At 57.7% G+C, this 19777-nt stretch overlaps 1 protein-coding gene across 1 annotated transcript; it reads right to left on the bottom strand.

Annotated features, from left to right (window-relative positions):
• Positions 1–4576: 4576 nt before the first annotated feature.
• On the bottom strand, positions 4577–19094 carry SLC38A3 (solute carrier family 38 member 3). The gene is made up of 16 exons (XM_019723799.3): positions 18961–19094; positions 11355–11507; positions 11183–11264; positions 10897–11012; positions 10247–10320; positions 10072–10164; positions 9900–9981; positions 8740–8822; positions 8591–8649; positions 8236–8397; positions 8078–8157; positions 7708–7808; positions 7348–7472; positions 7128–7272; positions 6088–6191; positions 4577–6000 (listed from the first exon to the last, which is right to left on the bottom strand). The coding sequence occupies exons 2-16, from the start codon at positions 11453–11455 to the stop codon at positions 5896–5898; spliced, it is 1512 nt and encodes a 503-aa protein (XP_019579358.3). The 5' UTR covers positions 11456–11507; positions 18961–19094; the 3' UTR covers positions 4577–5895.
• Between the last annotated feature and the right edge of the window lie 683 nt (positions 19095–19777).

Below are 19777 nucleotides of genomic sequence, written 5' to 3' on the forward strand. Positions count from 1 at the left end.
GTCCCCTAGAGATGGGAGCTCTGGCGAAATGTGTGTGTGTGTGTGGGGGGGGGGTAGGGAAGGAGGCCGGTCACATATAACAGGGCTGAGCTTCCAGCAGGTTTAGGCTGGCTAAGCCCCTTTCAGCCTTACCCACAGGCTTAGCCCCGCCTCCAAATGGACATTGCTCAAACATTTAAAGAAAACCAGTCTAAAGGGGTCCCCCACACCCCACCTGTGTGCACCTCCACTACTGGAGTTTCCATCCTATTTCTCCATCGATAGGAAGTCTTCCTAGCCCTGCCCCCAGGTCTTGGCCAGCGCCAGGTTCCCCAGGAACCCCACGACTGTATTTCACAAGGTAAAAGGCCAGGAGACTCAGGTGTGGGGCAGAGAGCCGTGCAGGGTGCAGCCTCGCAGACCAGGGCCTGTCCGTCCACCTTCCGCCTCCTGCCTTGGATCCCGCCCCTGCCCTGGGAACCCGCAACACTGCCTGCCCAAGGCCGCGGCCCACCTCAGTCCCCTAGCACCCCCGCCTCCCTAAATTCTGGCACCCACGCCCCGCCCACGGCGGCCTCCCCCGACTCAGGCCTCCCAGGCCCAGCTGAAGCCGGAAGAGGCCTCTGAGCGCGCTACCCCGCCTCTTCCGGGGCCTCTCTAGGCCGCAGTGCGAGATTTCGGTGGCCCTGCAAGGCTTCGCGGGGCAACGGCGCCTCCTGGCGGGCCTGGGGCACAGCGCGGGAGCAGAGGCCGGCCCGTTCCCTCACCTCCCCGCAGCCATCTCCTCTCCTCCGGATTAGAATTTGCAATCACCCCCAGAAAGGCCTGTCCTCTCGCCTTGTTTGCCTTCGGTCCCGACACCGCCACCGCCGATCTGCCACTCGGTGGCCAGAGAGGCCCTCCCTGTACAGAGCAGCAGCCTTTCAGCGTCCTCTCGATCGGAGCTCTCCGTGGCGTATTAGCGCCCTCGCCCTGCCCTGACCCCAAGCCGTCAGGCTCTCCTCCAGCTGTAGCCACTCTGGGCCCATCCTAAGATCGTTCTATGACACCCGCCTTTCTGCTTCTTCTGGTCCTGGAATCTTTATACTCTCTGTTATAGGGCACTCTCTCGCCTCTACCTCCCCAAATTCACAGCGGAGATTAGATGCTGATTTGGGTAATTATCCTGGTGGGAACTGCCCCTACACCCTCAAGGTCCGGCGGTTCGGTGCTCAAAGCCTGCGCCCAGCCCGGAAGCGGGTGCGTAGTGGGGGCTCCGGCTGAGTTTGACCCCAAAGACGTGGGCAGGATAAGAAGAGGAGCTGGGTGATACTTGGGCTCTCAGAACGCTTGGTCAAGGATGAGTCTGGGAGTCCAGCCCCTTCCTCCGTCTGGAACCCCTCCAAAGTCAGGCAGCCCGTAGGGCTACGTGTCGTGTGGTTCAAGGGGCAACCCAAACTTCGGACGTTGACCGCCAGGGGGCAACAGAGGCCGCTTTCTACCGGTTTGGTAGGATTAGGTCGCTGTCTATAATCCTGTCCATGTCTGGCAGGGCCTGGCAGGACAGGTTTGCAGCCTTGTGTGGTTTTGAAAGCAGTTTGTTCTTTCAGAATTTTTTCCGGGGCTACTCTTTCTTTCTAAGTAACTTTCAGTCCATTATTACTGTTTGAAAGTTAGTTGCTGGATGACTTTAAATTGAGGTCAAGACAGACATATGAAGATGATTCCTCCGGGTCCCTCCATAACGTTCTTGGCTGCATCTTCCACCCACGAGGTTCCTAGCTACCAGCACGTGGCCAGGCTGGGCAGTTGTCACCCTGCATTCTCCCTGATGCCAACTATCCAACCTCCATCTACTGTCTTCCAGCTCAGTTTCTTCAGGGCCCTGACCCCAAAGTACTTTACCTATCCCCAACCCACCATCCTACCAGCTTCTTCCAATCTCTTATCCTCCATAGCTGCTTCTTCCTAGTCTTCCTTAAAAGCCTCTGTTGGCCCTGCTCCTCTCACTTCACACAAGTTGTCTTTTGAGTTCCTACCTCTCTCTCTTCCAACCATGCCAGTCAGGTTCGCCCTTCTCTCCACAAAACAGCCCTGGTCAAGTTCTTCAGCGGCCCACATCTTGGTCTGTTCTCTACCCTCACCTCCTTGAGCACTTGATGCTGGCCTGGCTCCCGGTGCCCCCATTCTGGGTTTCCTCCCATCTCCTGGCTGTTCCTGTTCCGCTCCTTTGCTGGTTCCGCCTCATCACTCCTACCTCCTACCAAGAATGTTCCAGGGCTCAGTCTTGACTGCTGCCCTCCTCTGTCTAAAGTCACCTCCCCCATCTCATCCAGGCCCCTGGCTTTAAGGGTCCCACTCGCTCTGCCTCCCAGATCCAAAGCTCCAGTGCTGGCTGCTATACTGAACTCAGGTTACACACCCAAGTCAACGTGACATCTCCCCTTTGATGTCCATTCAGTGTTTTAAATGTTTCATTGGTAAAACTAATTTTCCTCCCAAGCCTGCTCCCTCAGTGGATGCTGTGGCAGCTTGGTCCCTAGACAGGCTTGGTGTCACTTTCAACTTGTCTCTGCCCCTCCTCTCTTACCCAAACCGTCAGGACAAGCACCTCTGCCTTCGGGACAAGCCCAGAATTTTGCCCCAACTATGTCACCACCTGGGCTGAGCCCCTTAATATGTTTGTCTAGAACAACTACAGTAGCCCTTGTGTGGGCGTCACTCTTGGCTTCCCAACCCCCGCCCAGAGTCTAGTATCAAAGCAGCAGCCAGAATACTCCATTTAAAACTTAGAGTTGCTACTGACTCCGATTTTGCCCCCCAGGTGTTTGGGACCCTGCACTGACTCATCTTTCCCAGAGAAAAATCCAAAATCCTTAAGGTAGCTGACAACATCTGGGCCTCTCATTAGCCCCACTTGCCCCTTCTATCCTCTCCCACGGCACCTAACATCAGCTACAGTTGTTTCCTGACTGCTCCTCTCAATGCCAGGCACATTCTTCCTCAGGGCCTTGCGCTGGCTGATCCCTCTGGCTGGGACCATTCCCTGCAGGAATCCACGTGGCTTCCTCCCTCTCCAAATCTCTGATCAAATGTCCTTTTCTCTGTGAGGCCCACACTGACCCACCTTCAGAGCCTCTGTTCTCCATCGCCCATACCTTGCCTGTAGTACTGAGCTTCTTCTAACAAATGATATAATTTACGGATTATGTTTCATGTTTCTGATTCGAATCCAATCCCCCACCCAGAATATAAGTCTTCAATTTGTTCACCGCTGTGTGCACAAGTACTGGCACATAAGGAATCTTAATAAAAACATGTTGAATGAACTAATGAATCCCTTTTCAATTGATCGGTGAATGTGTGCTTGGGCACACAGGCGAGCTGGGTGCGGGCGGGGAGACCAAGGCCCAGGCTTTGGTCCCTTTTCCTAGTCTATATTTACTTACTTTTCTGTTATAAGCAGGCATAAGAAAAGCAGTGAAAAGAAACATAGAAGACGTCTATGCTGGACTTTCTGGCTGTTCTATCATGTCAATATTCCAAGCAGAGCAATTTTTTTTCAGCGCGATATTTTAAAAGAAAAAAGACCTGGGGAAAATTTCCAAACATACAAAAATGCTTCATGATGACCAAAGGCCTGTGGACCCATCCTCATGGAGGCCGAGTGTCTGGGACTTGATAGCTAGGGATGAAAGTTACTCATTTGAAGTCATGCAGACACTTGGTTTTTGGATAGAGTGGCCACATTGCCCGCAGCCTCCCCCCAAGAGTCTGGAGCAGACATTGTTGGGCAGGCAGAGACGGATGGCCTCCCAGGGCCAGGGTCCTTCCTCCACCTCAGTTGTGTGTATGTATGGTGAGGGCAAGAGCAGGGGGAACTACTGTCAGCACAACCCCCTGTCTGAGAGGCCTGAAGCCAGGTCTGGGGTCTTAAGAGACTTCCAGGCAGTCCTGCTGCTGCTCTGACCTGCAGCTTGCTTTGTGGGGAGGGAGTTTGAGAAAAGACCCCAGGGTTCTGTTTGCAGGAGGGACCCTGCACTGTATTGCCTCCCTCTCCCCAGGAGCCCAGGGCCCTCGGCAGGGCATAGACCCATCTGATGAGGAAGAAGCCAGAGATCCCCAGAGGGCAGCCCTTCATGCCAGGGCATTCTGGGCTGCAGCCACCTCTAGGCCAGTGTCCAGCGCTTTTCTAGGGCCATGGGTCTCCTGGGTGAGTCCCCAGGCTGGAGTCAGGCGCCGGGGCTGATGGGAACCAGACTCAGGAAGCTCCCCTCTGACCGGCTGGCACTGCCATGGGCCTAGCAGCCACCAACTTGAGGAAGTTCTTTCTTCAGGGGTTTCCCATGCTGGCAGCCTCCTTGCCAGTTCAAACTGGATTTTTCCTGCAGCTTTTTCCTTGGCGGCCTCGCCAGGCGCAGGGTCTCTCCTAATGAGAATTTGGTGCCAAGGCCTAAGCAGCTCCATCCCGCTGGGTCCCAGCTGGTTCAGGCCTGCCCCAGGCAATGGGCAGCTTCCCAGCCCCACCCAGGCCAGGGCACCTGAGGCTGCCCTGCGTCCTTGCAGCTCCTGCCCCGCTTTGGACTCCCCCATTCAAAATTCAGGCCCCACATACAGGGACACATTAACCCACCTTTATTCACAGTGAGTTTTACTATTAATAAAAAGATCAGACTGACAGGGTACAGGGTCCCTGGACTTTTGTTTCCAGACTCAAGGCATTGACAAAGGGTTGACATGGCAGCCAGGGGAGGGCAGGGGGCCCTTCCACAGAGCTTCCGCAGCTGCCCCCAGCTCAGACCCTCTGTGTAGCTGCTGGGGATGCACCTCACGTTGCCTCCTTCCGGAGGCCTCTCTCTGTCCCATTTCCTGGGGCCTCATTAATTCCTCCCCACCTCACCCGTGAGAAAGCAGGTCTGTGCTGAATGTGGCCCAGGCCTGAGCACACCACTGGTTGGTTTGGGAGGTAGGGGGTGGGGTGGGCTAGGGGATTCACACCCTGTCCCCAGCCTCATCCCGGGGAAGAAGCAGGAGTGGCCTCTATCACCATCCATGTCCTGGCTCTCACTCTACTTTCCAGGAATCCAGGGACCGTGGAGATTCACAATATAAAACACAGCTGGTCTTACGTATAATATTTATAAAAGGGGGTTTGCCAGCCAGCCTCTCCACCCCTGCCCAAGGCTGGCCTCTGGGGTCTTTGGCTCCCAGAGACAGAGCCGCTCTGGGCCCCGTCTCTCTCTTCTCCCCACAGTGGAATGTGAGCTATGGCCCAGGCTTGGGGTGGGGGGAGTCCCAGCCTCCCCAGGACTGGTGAAGGGGCAGGGTAGGGGTCCATTGGGGGTACCCACACCAGCTTCACCCTCAAAAGAGGCTGTTGGCTCCAGGTATAGGGTGGGGGTTCTGCTTCTGGTAGAGGGGATGGGAGAAGGGGACAAAAGTATCCAAGGACCTAAGCCCAAGTGCCTGTGCGGGACCTAGGGGACAGAAACAGGGAAGGCAAGGGCTGTGGGAGATGGGGCTCCAGGATGCAGACTGTGGCCCAGCAGCAAGGTGGGGGGATGGCTGCAGTCCTGGGTTTCAGCTCTATGTGCCCCTACAGGCTGTGTGACCTCAGGAGGCAGCTGTCATGCCTCAGTGTGTACATCTGTGCAAAGAGGATAAGGGGCTTGGGTTTGGATCTGAGGCAAGAAGAGGGGAGCAGAGGCTCACCATGCTCCCAGCTCAGGAAGCCTCTGCAGCCTGGAAGCCCAGCAGGGTAGTGGCCCAAGGGCCTTGGTCCTGGCTCTTCAACAAAAACCTTTCACAGAGAGGATGTGGGGCAGGGCCAAATGCCATAGTGTTAATCACGTCTTTCTCCTCCCCCCGAATGGCCACTGGGTGAAAGAGTGTGGGCAGGGCTACTAGGATGAGTAGACAGAACAAGACTGGGTTGTCCTAGTGGCTTCCTCCATGCCGGCTGGTCCCCGAGAGCCAGTCAATGATGATGAAACTCAAGCTCATGGTCATCAGCAAGAGGCCAAGCACAGCAAAACAAAGGGCCTGTGGAGTGAGAAGTCAGGGTCAGGTCTGAGATCAGGGCAGCCCCCTCAGCCCATGCCAGCCCACTGGCCTCCAGGCCCCTCGCACCAGGATTTTGGGTGTGGACCTTGCAGGTTCCTTCTCCGTGGGCACGATGCGGAAGTAGAAGATAGCAGGGAAGATGAAGATGAGGCATGGGGCGGATGTGGCACCTGTGAAGAGCAAGGCATGGCCACTGAAGGCTCCCGGCCACCTATTGAATAAGGCTCGGGGGTGGACCCTTCAACGAGATCAAACACTCCTTGTTGGGGTTGGGGTCTCAGCTTGAGACTCCACTAGAAAGCCTCCCAGATTCTGGAAAGCCCACCAGCCCCTCCCCTTTTTCTTTGCCCACCAGGGTGGAAGGCTAGTGCCGTTGGTGTCAGAAGATTCCTGTCAGTGAATGAAGTCAGCAAAAAGGAAAGGCAAGCCACAAGATACAGAGCCTTGAGGATCCGGGGCTCCTGGGTAGAGCTATTCCTGAAGGCTTTTCCATTGTTTGAGCCCAAACATTCTTTCCTGCTTAATTCATTTTGAGTTGGATTTCGGACATACACAACCAAGACTCCTGTCTATGATATCATGATACTCAGCCCCAGGTCTGTGTGTCAGTGCCAGCAGAGCTGGGTTGGGGAGTCAGTCTCCTGAGTTGGGCTACCCCAAAGATGTCTCAGAATTGCTGACCTTCCAGCTCAGAGCCCCAACTGATTTGGGACAGTGGACAGAGCACCAAAGCTGTAGTCCCATTATCCTGGAGCTGAATCAAGGCTCCCCACTTATCAGCTCTATGGCTCTGCTACTCCCTTAATCACCCTGTACTTTAGTTTCCTCATATGTGAAATGGGGACAAGACCCAATGACAAGACCCTCCTTTGTGGAGGCCACTGACCCCTGGGCTCCACATCGTGCCCCAGCAAGGAGAACTGACTAAGTGGTTCTGAGACCTCAGAAAGGATTAGAATAGCCTAAGAACAATCTCAGACGGGAGAACAAGCCGTGCATATGGCCAAAAGTCATCACTTAAGATATAAGATCTGAGCTCAGGAATCTGCCAGAATTTGCAGGAGGGAAACTCTCTGGGGCAATACCCAGCAGGGCCAGATCCTCACCAATGACCCCGAAGATGCCCAGGATGTTGGGGGCGAAGATGACCAGCAGGTTGATACAAGTGAGCAGGCCAGTGGCAATGAGTGTGTGCCGCAGCCAGCTGAACTCCCGGTTTGGAAATAGCATCTGCTGGATGGCGCGGCGCACCTGTGGCGGGTAGGGAGGTCATCAACCTGTCAGCCCCAATGGTCCAGCCACCCAGCCATCTGCCCACCGGCTCACCGGAAACAGAACGATTGGCACTGTGAGTGTGACTGCCGTCAGCACGGCCACGCGCACGCACAGGATCAGCACGTCAAATGGGTCCACCTTGTTGTAAGTGTGCAGCAGCTCCGACTCCACCCTGTCTGTGGCAGGCAGGGAGGGTGGTCAGCAGGCAGCCCAGGCAGGGTGGGCTCTGAGGCTGGGTGGACCCTGACACTGGGGGATGGGGGGGTGGCAACAGACTCACCTCCACAACTGCAGGGCACCATTAGGCATCACACACCTAATGAGCGCCTATAGTATGCAGGGTGCCATGGCCACTGGCCAGCCCCTTGCCCCCCAGCCTGGCCTCTGCCTCCGCCCCCAGTGCAGCCGTACCATAGAAGGTGAGATAGCCGAAGAGGGCAGCCAGGAAGTACATGACATACATGACGGCGATGGATAGGTTGGAGATGTGCTGCATCTTCCTCTTGGAGGGGCTACGAGGGGCAGAGGAGGGGAATTGGTGCCAAGCAGGGCCACGCTACAAGACCCCCACGTGCCCTGGGGTCTCTCTGGCACCACAACCTCCCCATCTGGCAGCGAGGAAGCCTCCTTCTTGCCCCCAATCACCACCCGCAGCAGCCATGGAGACCTTTGACAAAATGACTTGGCTCCTGTCACTCCCTTCCCCGCTTTCAGGACCACATCCATTTCCTGCAAACCAGCGCCAGGCAGCCCTGCTCCCTCTCCCAGCCACGGAACCTACTCCTTGAGCTCTGTGTAGATGGGCAGCACCTCTGGGTGGCAGACGAAGGCGAAGGCCATGATTGGGATGGTGTATGCCGTCTGGGGGAACATGGGGACTGAGTCAGGGCAGCCCCCACACTCTCACTGGGCCCTGCCCTGCCCCCAGCCTGTCAGAACCTGTATGTTGAGTGTGAAGTAGCTTGGGGTGCAGAGGTCTGCAGTGCTAGTCTCCCCATGCAGCTGCGTCTTCTTGGTGACCTCCAGGAGACTGATGTTGCCTGTGACGTTGGCAAAGTTGGGAGGCAGTGGGCAGGGCACCTGGAACTTTTTGTAGATGACCTGGTGGGAGGGTGAGGGTGAAGGTACAGGACCAGGCTAGGCTGCCTGGGAAATCACTCTGAAGCCACATCTAGATCAGGACCGAGGGAACTGCCTTCTGACCCAGGCTTCCCAGAGAGACCTGCCCCCTCCCTCTGACAGAGGACTCCCCTAGACCTGCCCCTTCCCTCCACCAGCACAGAGGGCGACTCACTGCAATTAAGAAGAACACCATGCAACTGAGAGAGAAGCCACTGGAATAACCCAGGTAGCCTGCAAAGTGGGGGTGCTGTGAGACTTGGGGTCCCCTCTGGTACATCCTTCCAACATCTCTCTCCAAGGCCCTGGCCCCATCACACTCACCGAGCTGCCGCATCAGTGCCAGGGGCAGAATGATGGTGACAGAGACGAGAATGACCAGGTAGTTACCATTCATGTACCAGTCCCTGAAGAATGGGAGTGGAAAGACCAGATTAGAGTGCCCACAACCTCGGGGGGGGGGGGGGCTGGCCTGCCTCCACCTCCAGTCGGAGTCACCAGTGGTGCCACTGAATGACCTCCAAAGAATACTGGTCTACAGCTCTGAGTCTTCCTGTCCCCATCTGCAAAATGGGCATGTTTTCAGCACCCTCCTTCTGAGTGAGGAGGACTAAGGCACGCAGCTCCTGCTTGGTAATCGTCAAGATCAGACTCCCTGCTGTTGTCTTTCTCAGGTCACACAGGTCTGGGTCCAGCCTCCCCAAAAAGTGGCCCCGAGAGGCCCAGGGAGGTGGGTGGAATGAAAAAACCTTGGCTCTGGGAGGTGGGGCATTTTCCATGGGGGTCTCAGGGACTTGCCAATAACCTGTGCTCCTGTGGTCCCTCCTGCATGCTGCAGCATCCTGCCCCACCCTCCCATGGGAGAGGGGGTGCAGGCAACTAAAGGGAGAAGGAATGGGACCATCTTTCAAGGCAAGCCCAAAGGCCAACTCCTTGGGAAAGGCCCCCCAGGGAGGGGGGTTTCTGGCTGTTTCCCTCTTGCTCTCAGCCTTACAGACCCTCTACTTGCCTGGGCCATGTTGCCCCCACTCACTGTCTTCTCTGCTCCCACTCACAAAATGTGGCTGTCATCAATGCTGGCCAAACTAATGATGGGCAACTGGGACACCGTGGGCTTAATTTCTTGGTGGGAGGGCTAACACCCAAGCCACAGTCAGGAGCAGCAGGCGCTTAGAGCTAAGCCTGAGGTTCTCAGGTCCTTCCGTACTCACAGGTGGGGCCCAGGGCCAGGCGGGGCCCAGCTCCCTCAGCCTCGGCACAGCCCCACATGGCCCTCCTGGGGGTCCCCCTAGGTGCTTCATAAACGGAGGTGAACTGAATGTTAACTCTGGTGGCAGCTCTTTGCCCCTCTACCAGCCACTTGTAGGCTCTGTCTCATCTCCCACTAGCCCAGTCTGGTCTCCCGGGGTCAGGGGTGGACTAGGGGTTAGGAGTGGACTAGGGCCTCCCACCCTAACCCAGCCCCGCCCCACCCTGGGGCTCACGAAGTTTGCTTCTCCAGGTTCAGGAAGGTCTGTATGACAAGGGGTAGCTCCGACTTGATGATGTACAGGTAGCTGGACATGGCTGGGGGGAGAGGGGTGGGCGGGTGCTGGGGTCAGTTGAACCAGCCAGCCCCCCGCCCCCCGTCTGCCTGTGTCTGCCCGCAGGCCGCACCTCCAATGTTCTGCAACGTGATGGCCAGGGCCGCTGCCAGCTTTCCTGGGGTCCCAAAGGCACGGTAGCCCAACTGCTCATAGGCACGGATGCCTGTGGGCACAGGGAATCAGGAGAGTCAAGACTGCCCCTCCCAGTCTGCTCCTCCCTCACTACAGGCTGGCTTGAGGCTCACCCACGATCCCTGAGGACTTGAGTAGCAGGTGGATGGAGTAGCTGGAGAGCAGGGCAACGGACGTCAACAGGAACCTAGGGAAGATGGATGAAAAAAAGGCCACTGGGGCTCCCCTGGCTGGCAGGGGGCGATGAGCTCTGGGAGGCCTGGGTGGGCGAGGTCGGTGGCCAGGGTGTCTGGACTCCCAACATGTGTGTTTGCAAGCTCAGCCGGCCCCAGGGGTGGTGAACACCACCCAGTTTGACCCAGGATGGACCACGACCCAGAAGAGGCCCTCCAAGTACCACCTCCCCTTGAGTTCTTGGAACAAATATGTTTTCCATTTGGCCGCAGGGCAGAGCTCCCAGGTAAGGACACGTGTGCTCACACAAGCCTGGCCGTGGGGATTGGTCCGTCACGTGTAAATGTGGTAGAAGGACAGACTCAGGCCTGTAAGGCTGGCCCTGTGTCGTAATCGCAGTGGGTTTATTGGGAAGTGAGGTATATTTGTCTGGCTGTGGCTGTTTCTTTTAGCCATGGTTTGGATTGAGTGTAAGTGCCCACCCACGGCAATCTGGGCCTTGGGACAGGAAACTAGTGGGTCCTGGGAGGTCATGGTTGGCGGCTTACTGAGGGCTCCTGTCATTAGAAGGTTTGTAGACAGCACTCACAGGAAAAGGATGATGCCCGTGTTGGCCATGGCGTAGGCGAGCCCCAGGATGCCACTGCCCATGATGGCATTGCTGAGGTTGAACACTGACATCCCAAACGATGTCTTCCCCTCGAACTGCGGGCACACAATGAGATGGGGAGGGATGGGGGAGTCAGCAGTTGTGGAGGGCTTCTCAGCGTTCCCCTCATTGTCCGTCAGCCGCCCATTGCTGCCCCCGAGCACCTCATTACTGCACCCGAGCTCCCAACGGTGTCCCCAAGCCCCCCTCCACTGCCCTGGCTCACGTCAGTGAAGTGTGGCTCCTTGCTGGGGCTTTTCCGCAGGAAGCCCTCACCCTCAACACAGCTCTGCCGGGGGCCCTCGACCCTGCAGGCACAGGCCAGGGCAGGCAGCTCAGCTCCAGCCCCTCGCTCTGCACCCTGCCCTGAACCACAGCTGGGTCCCCCCTTTGCTCACCTCTGGTTGCCTGCTGTGGGGGTAGTGACTGGATGTAGTCCTTCTGAGTGTTTGCCGTTGGGCACCAGCTCCACCATCTCTGTCTGCAGAGGTGCCTCCATGGCTCAGGGATCACCACCAGGAGTGCTAGCTCACACACCAACACTCAGAAGTCTGCAGAGCGGACGGTCCCTCTGATTACCCCCGCCCTTGGGCCCACAGCACAGCCTCCCACCGGGAGGAAGGCCGTAGAACATCTCCCGGAGGGTCACTCAGGACAGACACGCACATGCCACTCTGCCTGCTGCCTCCCAAGGACGTGCCTTGGGGGGTAGAGTTCAGACACCTGAGTTCTCCGGGACATCCTGAGGGGACACCTTAGCCAGTACATAGCACTCCCCCCGTGACACACATGCCTAGGCAAGCCCTTGAGGTCTCAGTTTCCCCACCTGTGAAGTGAAGGTCAGCTGGATGACCTGAGTTCAGAGCCCAGTGGCGCCAGGACCCTCGTATGCTGAGTCCCAGGCTTCCAGGCCCCACTCTGGGGGTGGGCCCTGGACTGACTATCCCTCCCTGACGTTAATACTGGGAGACGGTTTCCTGTGCTGGCCCTGTGTGCCAGGGGCCTCCTAGCCAACCTAGAATGGCATGGCCCGACGGCTGGAGGCCTTGGGAGAGGGTGAGGACTGTGGGCCCTGTTCCCAGCCGCCCGGCGGGCACTGCTGGCAGCCAGAACAAAGGGCCCTCTGTGGGCTGAGAGCTGGCGCTGGGAACAGCAGGCGCAGAGGCTACCCGCCCCCCTGGAGCCAGGAGGCCTGAGGCAGTGCTGGGTAGCTGGACACCTGGGCCCTGCTTGCCTGGCTGCAAAGGGCCCTCAGGGGGCCTTCCAGGAAAAGGGTGCCCCAGAGCCCAGTTCTCTAGACCACACAGGCCTCACTCTCTACACAACCCTGGCCTGAGGGCCACGTTCTCCTTCAAGCCTCTCCTCCCCTACAAGGGACCTCCCCACCCTTAGGTGCCCCAGGCCAGGAGCTCAGGGCCTGGACCACTGGATCAGTCCCCCTTCTCTGCTCTTAGGGCATAGCTCTGCTGGGTGTCAAAGGAACCAACTCCCCTCCTTTCCATCCCTCAGCCCTGCCCACTGCCCAGACAGCTCATTGGCGCCTCTCCTGTCCCTGGGGCTGGGAGCCATCCACCCTAGGCTCAGAAGGTACCTGAACATAGTGTCCCCCAAGATCTACAAGGACAGTCTGAGGGCCAGATGAGCCAGCAAGGGAGCTGAGGCCAGAGTGGTGACCAGGAATGGGGCAGTACAGCTAGGCAGGTCAGCCAGAACCTCGTCTTGATGGCCTGGCACCCCGTCTGCTTGGGAACCCTGAATCCTGCCCTGAATTCCCCATCCCCACTCCACATCCTGATGGTCGCAGGTCTGCTCTTGAACTTGGAGCACCAGTGGTCTCAAAGTTAGCACTCGGGGCTGTGTGTGGGTAGGGGAGGCTAGGCTCCGGTCTTGAGCCTCAGGCCCGTGTCCCAGAGGCAGCAGCAACACAGAACTGACCAGATCACCCCCCTCCCCCACACTTTGCCCCAGATAGTCCCAGGTCAGAGTTCAGATCCCAGGCATGTCAGTCCTGGGGACCACACCCCTGCCACCCTTGGATGTCCTCAATCTGCCTCTTCTTCCTCTGATGCTGCCCTCTGAACCCTTCTCTCCTCTAGCCCTGCCCACTCAGCAGCATGACATGTGAACACCTCTTCTCATGCCCTCTTCCCCTGGACCAGGGTCCCAGAGGTCAGCCTGTCTTCATGCCCCTGCCCAGAGCCTCACCATCAGCATCCCTTCAAGGATCCCAGCTGGGTGTGGAGGTGCCAGCGCCTGGTCTCCAGAGTCACTCCGGAGGGCCCCCAGCTCTCAGCTGGAGTGCGTTTGCCGGGCCTCCTGCCCTGGGCAGGCTGGGACAGGCCCTCCGAGTGTGCTGAGTCAGCAGCCTAGACAAAGTACCCTTCTCTGCCTTAATATCCTTCCCTAGCAGCCAGGCACTGCCTCCAGGGAGACCACAGCCCATGGCCAAGGTACCTGAGGTCCTGGCTCCAGGTTACCCATTCTTCCAGCAGGACTTGGGCTTAGATCTTCAGGGCCTGTCTACTATTGCTGGGTCTCAGGTTAGCCTGAGATCGCAGAGATGACATGGAATACCTTTCCTCAAGTGGCTTTCAGTCTGGGAGGCACAAAACCCCCAAACACATCCCTTATACTATGGCTCCTGCTACAAGTGAGTGTGAGCCACATAGTGCTGGGACTCAGAAAGGGGGAGAGCGAGGCATCAAGAAAGGCTTCCTGGAGGAGGAGGTGATGGAGCCAGTTCTGAAATTCCAGTGAGAATCCCCAAGGTGTGAAAATAGGAACTAGTGACTCCAGCAGAGGGTATAACATGGGCAAAGGCCCTGAGGTGTGGTATGAGGCAGTCTGTGAGGGTAGAATGAAGGTTCTGTGGCCAGACAAGCCTGACAAAGCCTTGAAGGCTAGGTCAAGGAGTCTGTACTTCATTCTAGTGTAGGGCTAAAGGCTTGGGGGGCTGGGGGGCCTGGCACATGGACCTTAGCGATTCCTTGAGGCTGGCAGCCCATTTTTGACAGTTCCCATCCCTCAGGCCTGCCACATCCCAGGCTCCTTTCTATCAGGGAGTCAGGGTGGACTCAGGGGATTGTCCCTGCCTAAGGAAAGCTGCCAGCAGACCCTGACCCACTGTGGGGAAATCCCAGAGTGGACACTCTGAGTATGAGGCTGGCCTAGCCCTGCCTCACTGTGTGACCATGGGCAGAGTATACCCCACTCACGACCTGTCTTCCTGTTCTCCCGGGGTTCCGTGAGGTTTGGTCAAAGCTGAGGACAGAGCAAGAAGCTCCTCTGACGCCTTTGCCCCCAGAGCAGTCCATGGGCTCCCAGAGTCAGGCTCTGGGGTGGGGAGATCACTGTGACCTTGGGTGGATCATCAGAATGGCATCTGTCATGGGTGCAGCATGGGTTTGAGCAGTAAATCGATGGCTCAGGCCACTGCCCTGGGGCCTGTTTGCTCTGCTGGGAGATAAGGGCCAGGAGGGAACAGGAGCCACAGGGTTAGTGCAGCAGGTAACGCCCGCCCACGCAGGCATCACAGGGTGAGAATTCGTCAGGCACACTTTGGCAGGTGTTGAGTTGGCTAATTAAAGATTTCAAGGCTCAGGAATCCAGGCCACCACATACTGTGTTTCCCTGAAAATAAGACCTAGCTGGACAATCAGCTCTAATGCATCTTTTGGAGCAAAAATTAATGTAAGACCCGGTATTATATTATGTTATATGTTATGTTATGTTATGTTGTATTATATTACATTTTACCTGGTCTTATAGTAAAATAAGACTGGGTCTTAATTAATTTTTGCTCCAAAAGACGCAGTAGAACTGATGGTCTGGCTTGATCTTATTTTCGGGAAACACGGTCGCAGCCAGTGCCTGCCTGCTATGGGATGCACACTGCTCTGCTTTCCTCCCCAATTCTCAGGGATGGAAGTGGGTCTGCAGTAGCGGGCCAGCTACAGGGGGGCATCCACACTGCCCTTCCCTCAGTCCTATGGCCACATGCGTTGTTGGAGGCACAGACCCCACAGAGCTTGCTGCCTTGGCCTCCAGTTTTCTTGTGCCTGGGCAGCCCTAACCTCAGCCCAGGTCTCAGAGGAGAGGCAGCTGGCCTGGCTTTAGGGTCCATCACAGTTATCCCGGGGGGCTCAGGGATGAGGGCTGCCCCCAGCCCCCGTTCCAGCTCACCCATCAGCACCACTCCCTTCCTCAACTGAGACAAGGTGCGCCTTCCAGCCTGGTACCTCTCTGCTCACCTACTTCTCTAGGCTTCAGAGGGAAAATGCCCTCCTAGGACAAGCTATCAGTCAACAGGGAAAGAGGATTTGGTGGACATGTCTGAATTGGCACAGCCACAGGGATCGGTGTGAAGCTCATTCCTGAGGTCAGGGGTCTGGTAACAGGGTGTGTGGGAGGGTGTTCAGAACACACCCTGTGCCCCTCCTCCAGATTTCGATCCCAGTAGACTCAGTTCGCCATCTACTACTTCTTCTTTGTCAACAACACTGTGTAAATGGCTAATGTTTGGCCAACACCTGGCTGATACTGAGGGGTTGGCATACGGGAAGGGCACCTCCAGGGAAAGGCAGATGGCCCAGAACATTGTTCTATTGGCCACACTAATCCCTCATACCCTAGCTCCCGAGCCCTGGAGTCTGCGGTTGTGTTTCTGTGTTCCGGGAGACCGGAAGTGTCTAGGAGGATCTAAGGGGCCCAGCTGGAGCCGGAAGGTGGACTTTCCTGTGACAGAGTACATTTGCTAGACACCCAACAGATGCTTAGAGTTGGGCCTAGCCCCAGACACCTAGGCCTCCCCTCCCACCCTGGATCCTGCTTGCTCAGGCTGCCCCCGGGAGGGGTTGCAGCTGGAACCTCTTGGTTCCAGACTGAACCAGAGCCAGCAGCAGCCCCCTCCCCCATTGCCAGCCTGCTGAGAGGGACGTGCAGCCTGAGGTCCAGCTGAGGCAGAGGACAGGACATCACGTGCCCATGGCCCCCCAGGAACAGGGGAGACCCCGAGCCAGCCAGCCCATCCTCCTCCCTGCTGACCCGGAATCCCCTGGAGGCGGCCAAATATTTGGACAGCCGGACTTCTGGCCCCAAAGAAAGCTGGAGCAGGGGCCTGGGGCAGCTCAGGACTCATTGGAGACTCCGATGGGGGGGCTAAAGGCAAGGTCAGCCTGGAGGAAAGGCTCCATCCAACGTCAGGAAGAAATAGAGAGGCAGAGGGAGGGAAGAGAGAGACAGGGAGAGAAAACACACACACACACACACACACACAATCCATGCGTCATGCATACTGATCCAGGCAGAGAGGCACAGGGAGACAGAAATAATGATGGATGTGGAGGGACACAAACAGAGAAAACTACAGAGAGAGATAGGTGGATAGACATTCAGACAGGGAGAGAGACAGACAACCAGAAATGGCCAACCAGTCAGAGATAGCCAGATGGAGAAAGACAAGACAAGACAGCAAGAGATGACAACGGACAGCCAGTGAAACACTGAGAGAGCCCCGGAAGGAGCAGGCAGTGGGGAGGGAGCAGGCCCAGGTGATGGGGCAGCACTCAGTGGGCACTGCAGGGACGACCAGGCAGAACCCTGGAGGACCCCACAAGAAGGTGGCCGGAGCATTTCCAGGTTCCCACAGGGCAGGTTATGCCCCCATTAGCCAGGTGCAGGGACATGCAGAGGGTGGAACTGAGTCCACTAGGGCCACAACGTCAGGCCCAGCTAGAAAGAGCCCCCTAGTCCAGCACCCATGGTTTGTCTACCGACACAATGAAAAAGATGCATGGAGACAACAATCAGTTGGAGTGACCCCATCCTCAACAGCCACGCACGTGTGCAGACGTGCCAGCTGAGAGGCTGTGTACAGGACGTGGCCCGCAGAGCGGAAATTCAAAACCAAGCCACCACAGGCCGCTGGCCGGAAAGCCCCTCCTGCCCCAGCAGCTGGTCCTTCCCTTTGGTCCCCAGAAGCCCCGCCTGATCCTTTGGAGCACCTCACCCACCCCACATAGATCCAGAGTCAAAGGCCCATCCTCCACACACCAGACTGAATATTCACAGCCACACAGTAGGTACTCAGTAAATGTTAAATGTATGAAATGGGTTCAAGGTCCCTGGCAAGCCCCCAGCCCATCTCATCCGCTCCAAGTGGCGCCCGACCCCCACCAGCCATGTCTGCCCTGGAACGTCCTCCTTCAGGGACCCTATCCTGCCACAGTACACACACCCCAGCTTTCTGTGTACACAGATTCCAAACTCCTCGAAAACATGTTTTCCCCTCAAATTGAGTGCCCGTCCCCACACCCAGCCCAGACTTTCAGGGTGCACTCAGTTCAGTTCAAAAACCTTCCCTGACCCCACCCAGAAATCATGAATCACCCAGCCTGTTCTGTTGTGCCTCAGTTTCTCCATTTGCTTGGGGCTCGAAGGCTACTTGCTAGGGCAGCAGGCACCAGAAACAAACTCTCATGGTCTGGTCACCTGGAGCCCTGAACTGGGGAGGTGTGTGTGTGTGTGTGTGTGTGTGTGTGTGTGTGCGTGTGTGTGTGTGATGTGGGCCAAAAGAACCAGTAATGAATAAAGGGGTGGCTCAAGAAGCCAGTGAGGACAGGAGCTCTATGGGCCCAGGCAGAATAAAGTTCTGACACATACACCACTACCTCCTCCAGAGACACAGTTCCCTGCCCCCCGACGCCAAGGAGTCAGAGATTCATTCCTACTTCCAGTCATTCCAGCCCTTTTGGAGATGTGCCAGGCCTGGCCTCATCCATTCCCAATTCCTCCCACCTTTGGTGCTTCCTGCAGGAAGCCTTCCATGGTTGTGCAGAACCCCCGCCCCCACAAATGGAACTGTCCTCAGATCGCTGCAGCTTTCTATGCTCCAGACTGAGAACCTCTGAGGGATTTGCTTCCTTTCCTGAAGCAACTGAGCCCCCATGCCAGACAAAGTACTGAAGAGGAAGAAGTGGAAGATCCAACGGCCTCTTCCAGACACAGCACAGTGGCCCAAGACAGTCATGGAAGGAAGGACAGTACTGGCAGCCTGCAGGAAGGATGAGCCTGGGTATAGGTGAACCCCACGGTGCAAGGACCTTTGACTTCCCCTCAGACCTGTCCTAGAACCTATATACCTGGGCTCAGGGCTCAGGTCACTGTGGGGGAGAGGGCGGATCCCCTTAGGCCCCGCCCCTGGCCTCCCCCTCCCCCGGTGTAAACAAACGCATGCATTCGTTGTGGCCAATCGCAGGGGCCAATGGGGAGGGGCGGGCTTCTGCAAACCGAGTCCAGATCCTTTCCCTCAGCTGGTGCGCAATGCCTCCTCTCACACCCCTGCTTCGCGCAGGGAGGAGAGGAGCGCACATCGAGCCCCGCCCTCAGGCCAGGCCTGAAAACCACATGTGCCCGGTGCCCGACGTGCCCGGTGCCCGACGTGCCCGGTGCCCGACGTGCCCGCTGCAAATGGCACTGGCTCTGGGACCAATATGTGCTCCGTGGCCCCTCAGGCAGCCTGGCCGGATCTCTCCTCAAGCCCCTGCCCAACGCAGCCGGGATAAATATACCCGGAGTCCCTGCGTGCCTGCCGGCAAATTTGCCTGTCAGGTGTCCGTCGGGGCAGCGCTCCAGGGCCTGCTCCCGGCCCCTTTTAGGCCCCCCTCTGGGGCCCTCTCCAGCCGGTCCCCTTGGGCCGTGCCTCGGAAAGTCCATCGTGTGCTGTCGACCTCCTGTTGTCCCACCCAGCCCTGCTAAGAGGCTCCGAGGCGACAAGGTGCCTCTCCTGGGACACCTGCTCAAGCTCGGAGCTGAGTCCTGACTGGCGGGTCCCCAGACTTGCGTCCCGAGCGCGCGGGGCTCTGGCTCGCAGGAGGCTGGGCGCCTGCCCCGAGGCGGGGCTAGCGAAGGGAGCTGCCTAGAGCCAGGCCACTAGACGGGAGGGTGGACAGTAGGGCTTGGCCCGCCCGGTAACCCTGGACTGGGGGTCGGCGCCCCCAGCGGTACCTGGCCTCACGGGTGGGGACGCGCGGTGCTCCGCTCCGGCTGGCGCTGTCTTCTCTGCTCCCGGCGGAGTGCTGCGGCGGGGGATGAAGGGCGCCCGGCCCCGCCCCGGCCCGCCCCCCGCCCGCCAATCCCCAGCTGCCCGCAGGAGGAGGGGCTGGTCTGGGGAGAGGCGGGGGCCCGACCGGCGGAGCAAAGGGGGCAGCCCGAGCGCTAAGGAACCCCTAGGTAGAAGAGCAGCTGCTCCGTGAGGGCTTAGTTGAGTCTTGTGGGGAGAATGCTTCAATCCGAAGCAGATTCCCTCTGAGTGCCCCCTTAACCCCTGAAATGCTCTGCCCCAATCTCCCTGAGCCAGAAGGGGCTCTTCAGCCAAGGGGAGTGGGAACAGGGCAGTGCTTAACCTCAGGGAAAGTGCTTGAATGAGGGACTTTCAGGCATCACTCAGGCTACAAAATGTGTTTCTGCCTGCCTCACCCTTCCCAAGCAGAGGTGGGGTAGGGGTGAGGAGGGGGGCTCCCTGAATCAATTCAGTCTTCACCCGAGATATTCAGAAGTGATTGAGGCTGGAACATGGGGGTAGGGGCAGTGAGGACCAGAGAGGAACCAGGCGTGGCTTGTGCTGAACCTTGCCTGGGATCTCCCTGGCTGTGTCCCCCATTTCCTTATTTCTAAGGAGTAGGAGACAGCTGTCAGTCTGCTCAGGAGAAGTGGTGCTTGAGACTTGGTGTCCTGGGGCAAGGAGTTTTAGGGTGGCCCTGTTCTCAGCTGGGGCTCCTATCCCACCCCTGCCTGCTTCTCACCCAAGACCTTGGTGCTCAGA

This window comes from Rhinolophus sinicus, chromosome 5, assembly GCF_057876585.1.
Source record: "Rhinolophus sinicus isolate RSI-liver-muscle chromosome 5, RSI-T2T, whole genome shotgun sequence".
Taxonomy (NCBI): domain Eukaryota; kingdom Metazoa; phylum Chordata; class Mammalia; order Chiroptera; family Rhinolophidae; genus Rhinolophus; species Rhinolophus sinicus.

Excerpts from the sequence above, each read along its gene's own strand:
- SLC38A3 (XM_019723799.3), bottom strand. The coding sequence starts at position 11,455 with ATGGAGGCACCTCTGCAGACAGAGATGGTGGAGCTGGTGCCCAACGGC. Across the intron at positions 11,265-11,354 it reads CCCACAGCAGGCAACCAGAG|GGTCGAGGGCCCCCGGCAGA; the intron begins GTGAGCAAAGGG and ends CTGTGCCTGCAG. Across the intron at positions 6,001-6,087 it reads GGTCCACACCCAAAATCCTG|GCCCTTTGTTTTGCTGTGCT; the intron begins GTGCGAGGGGCC and ends CTCACTCCACAG.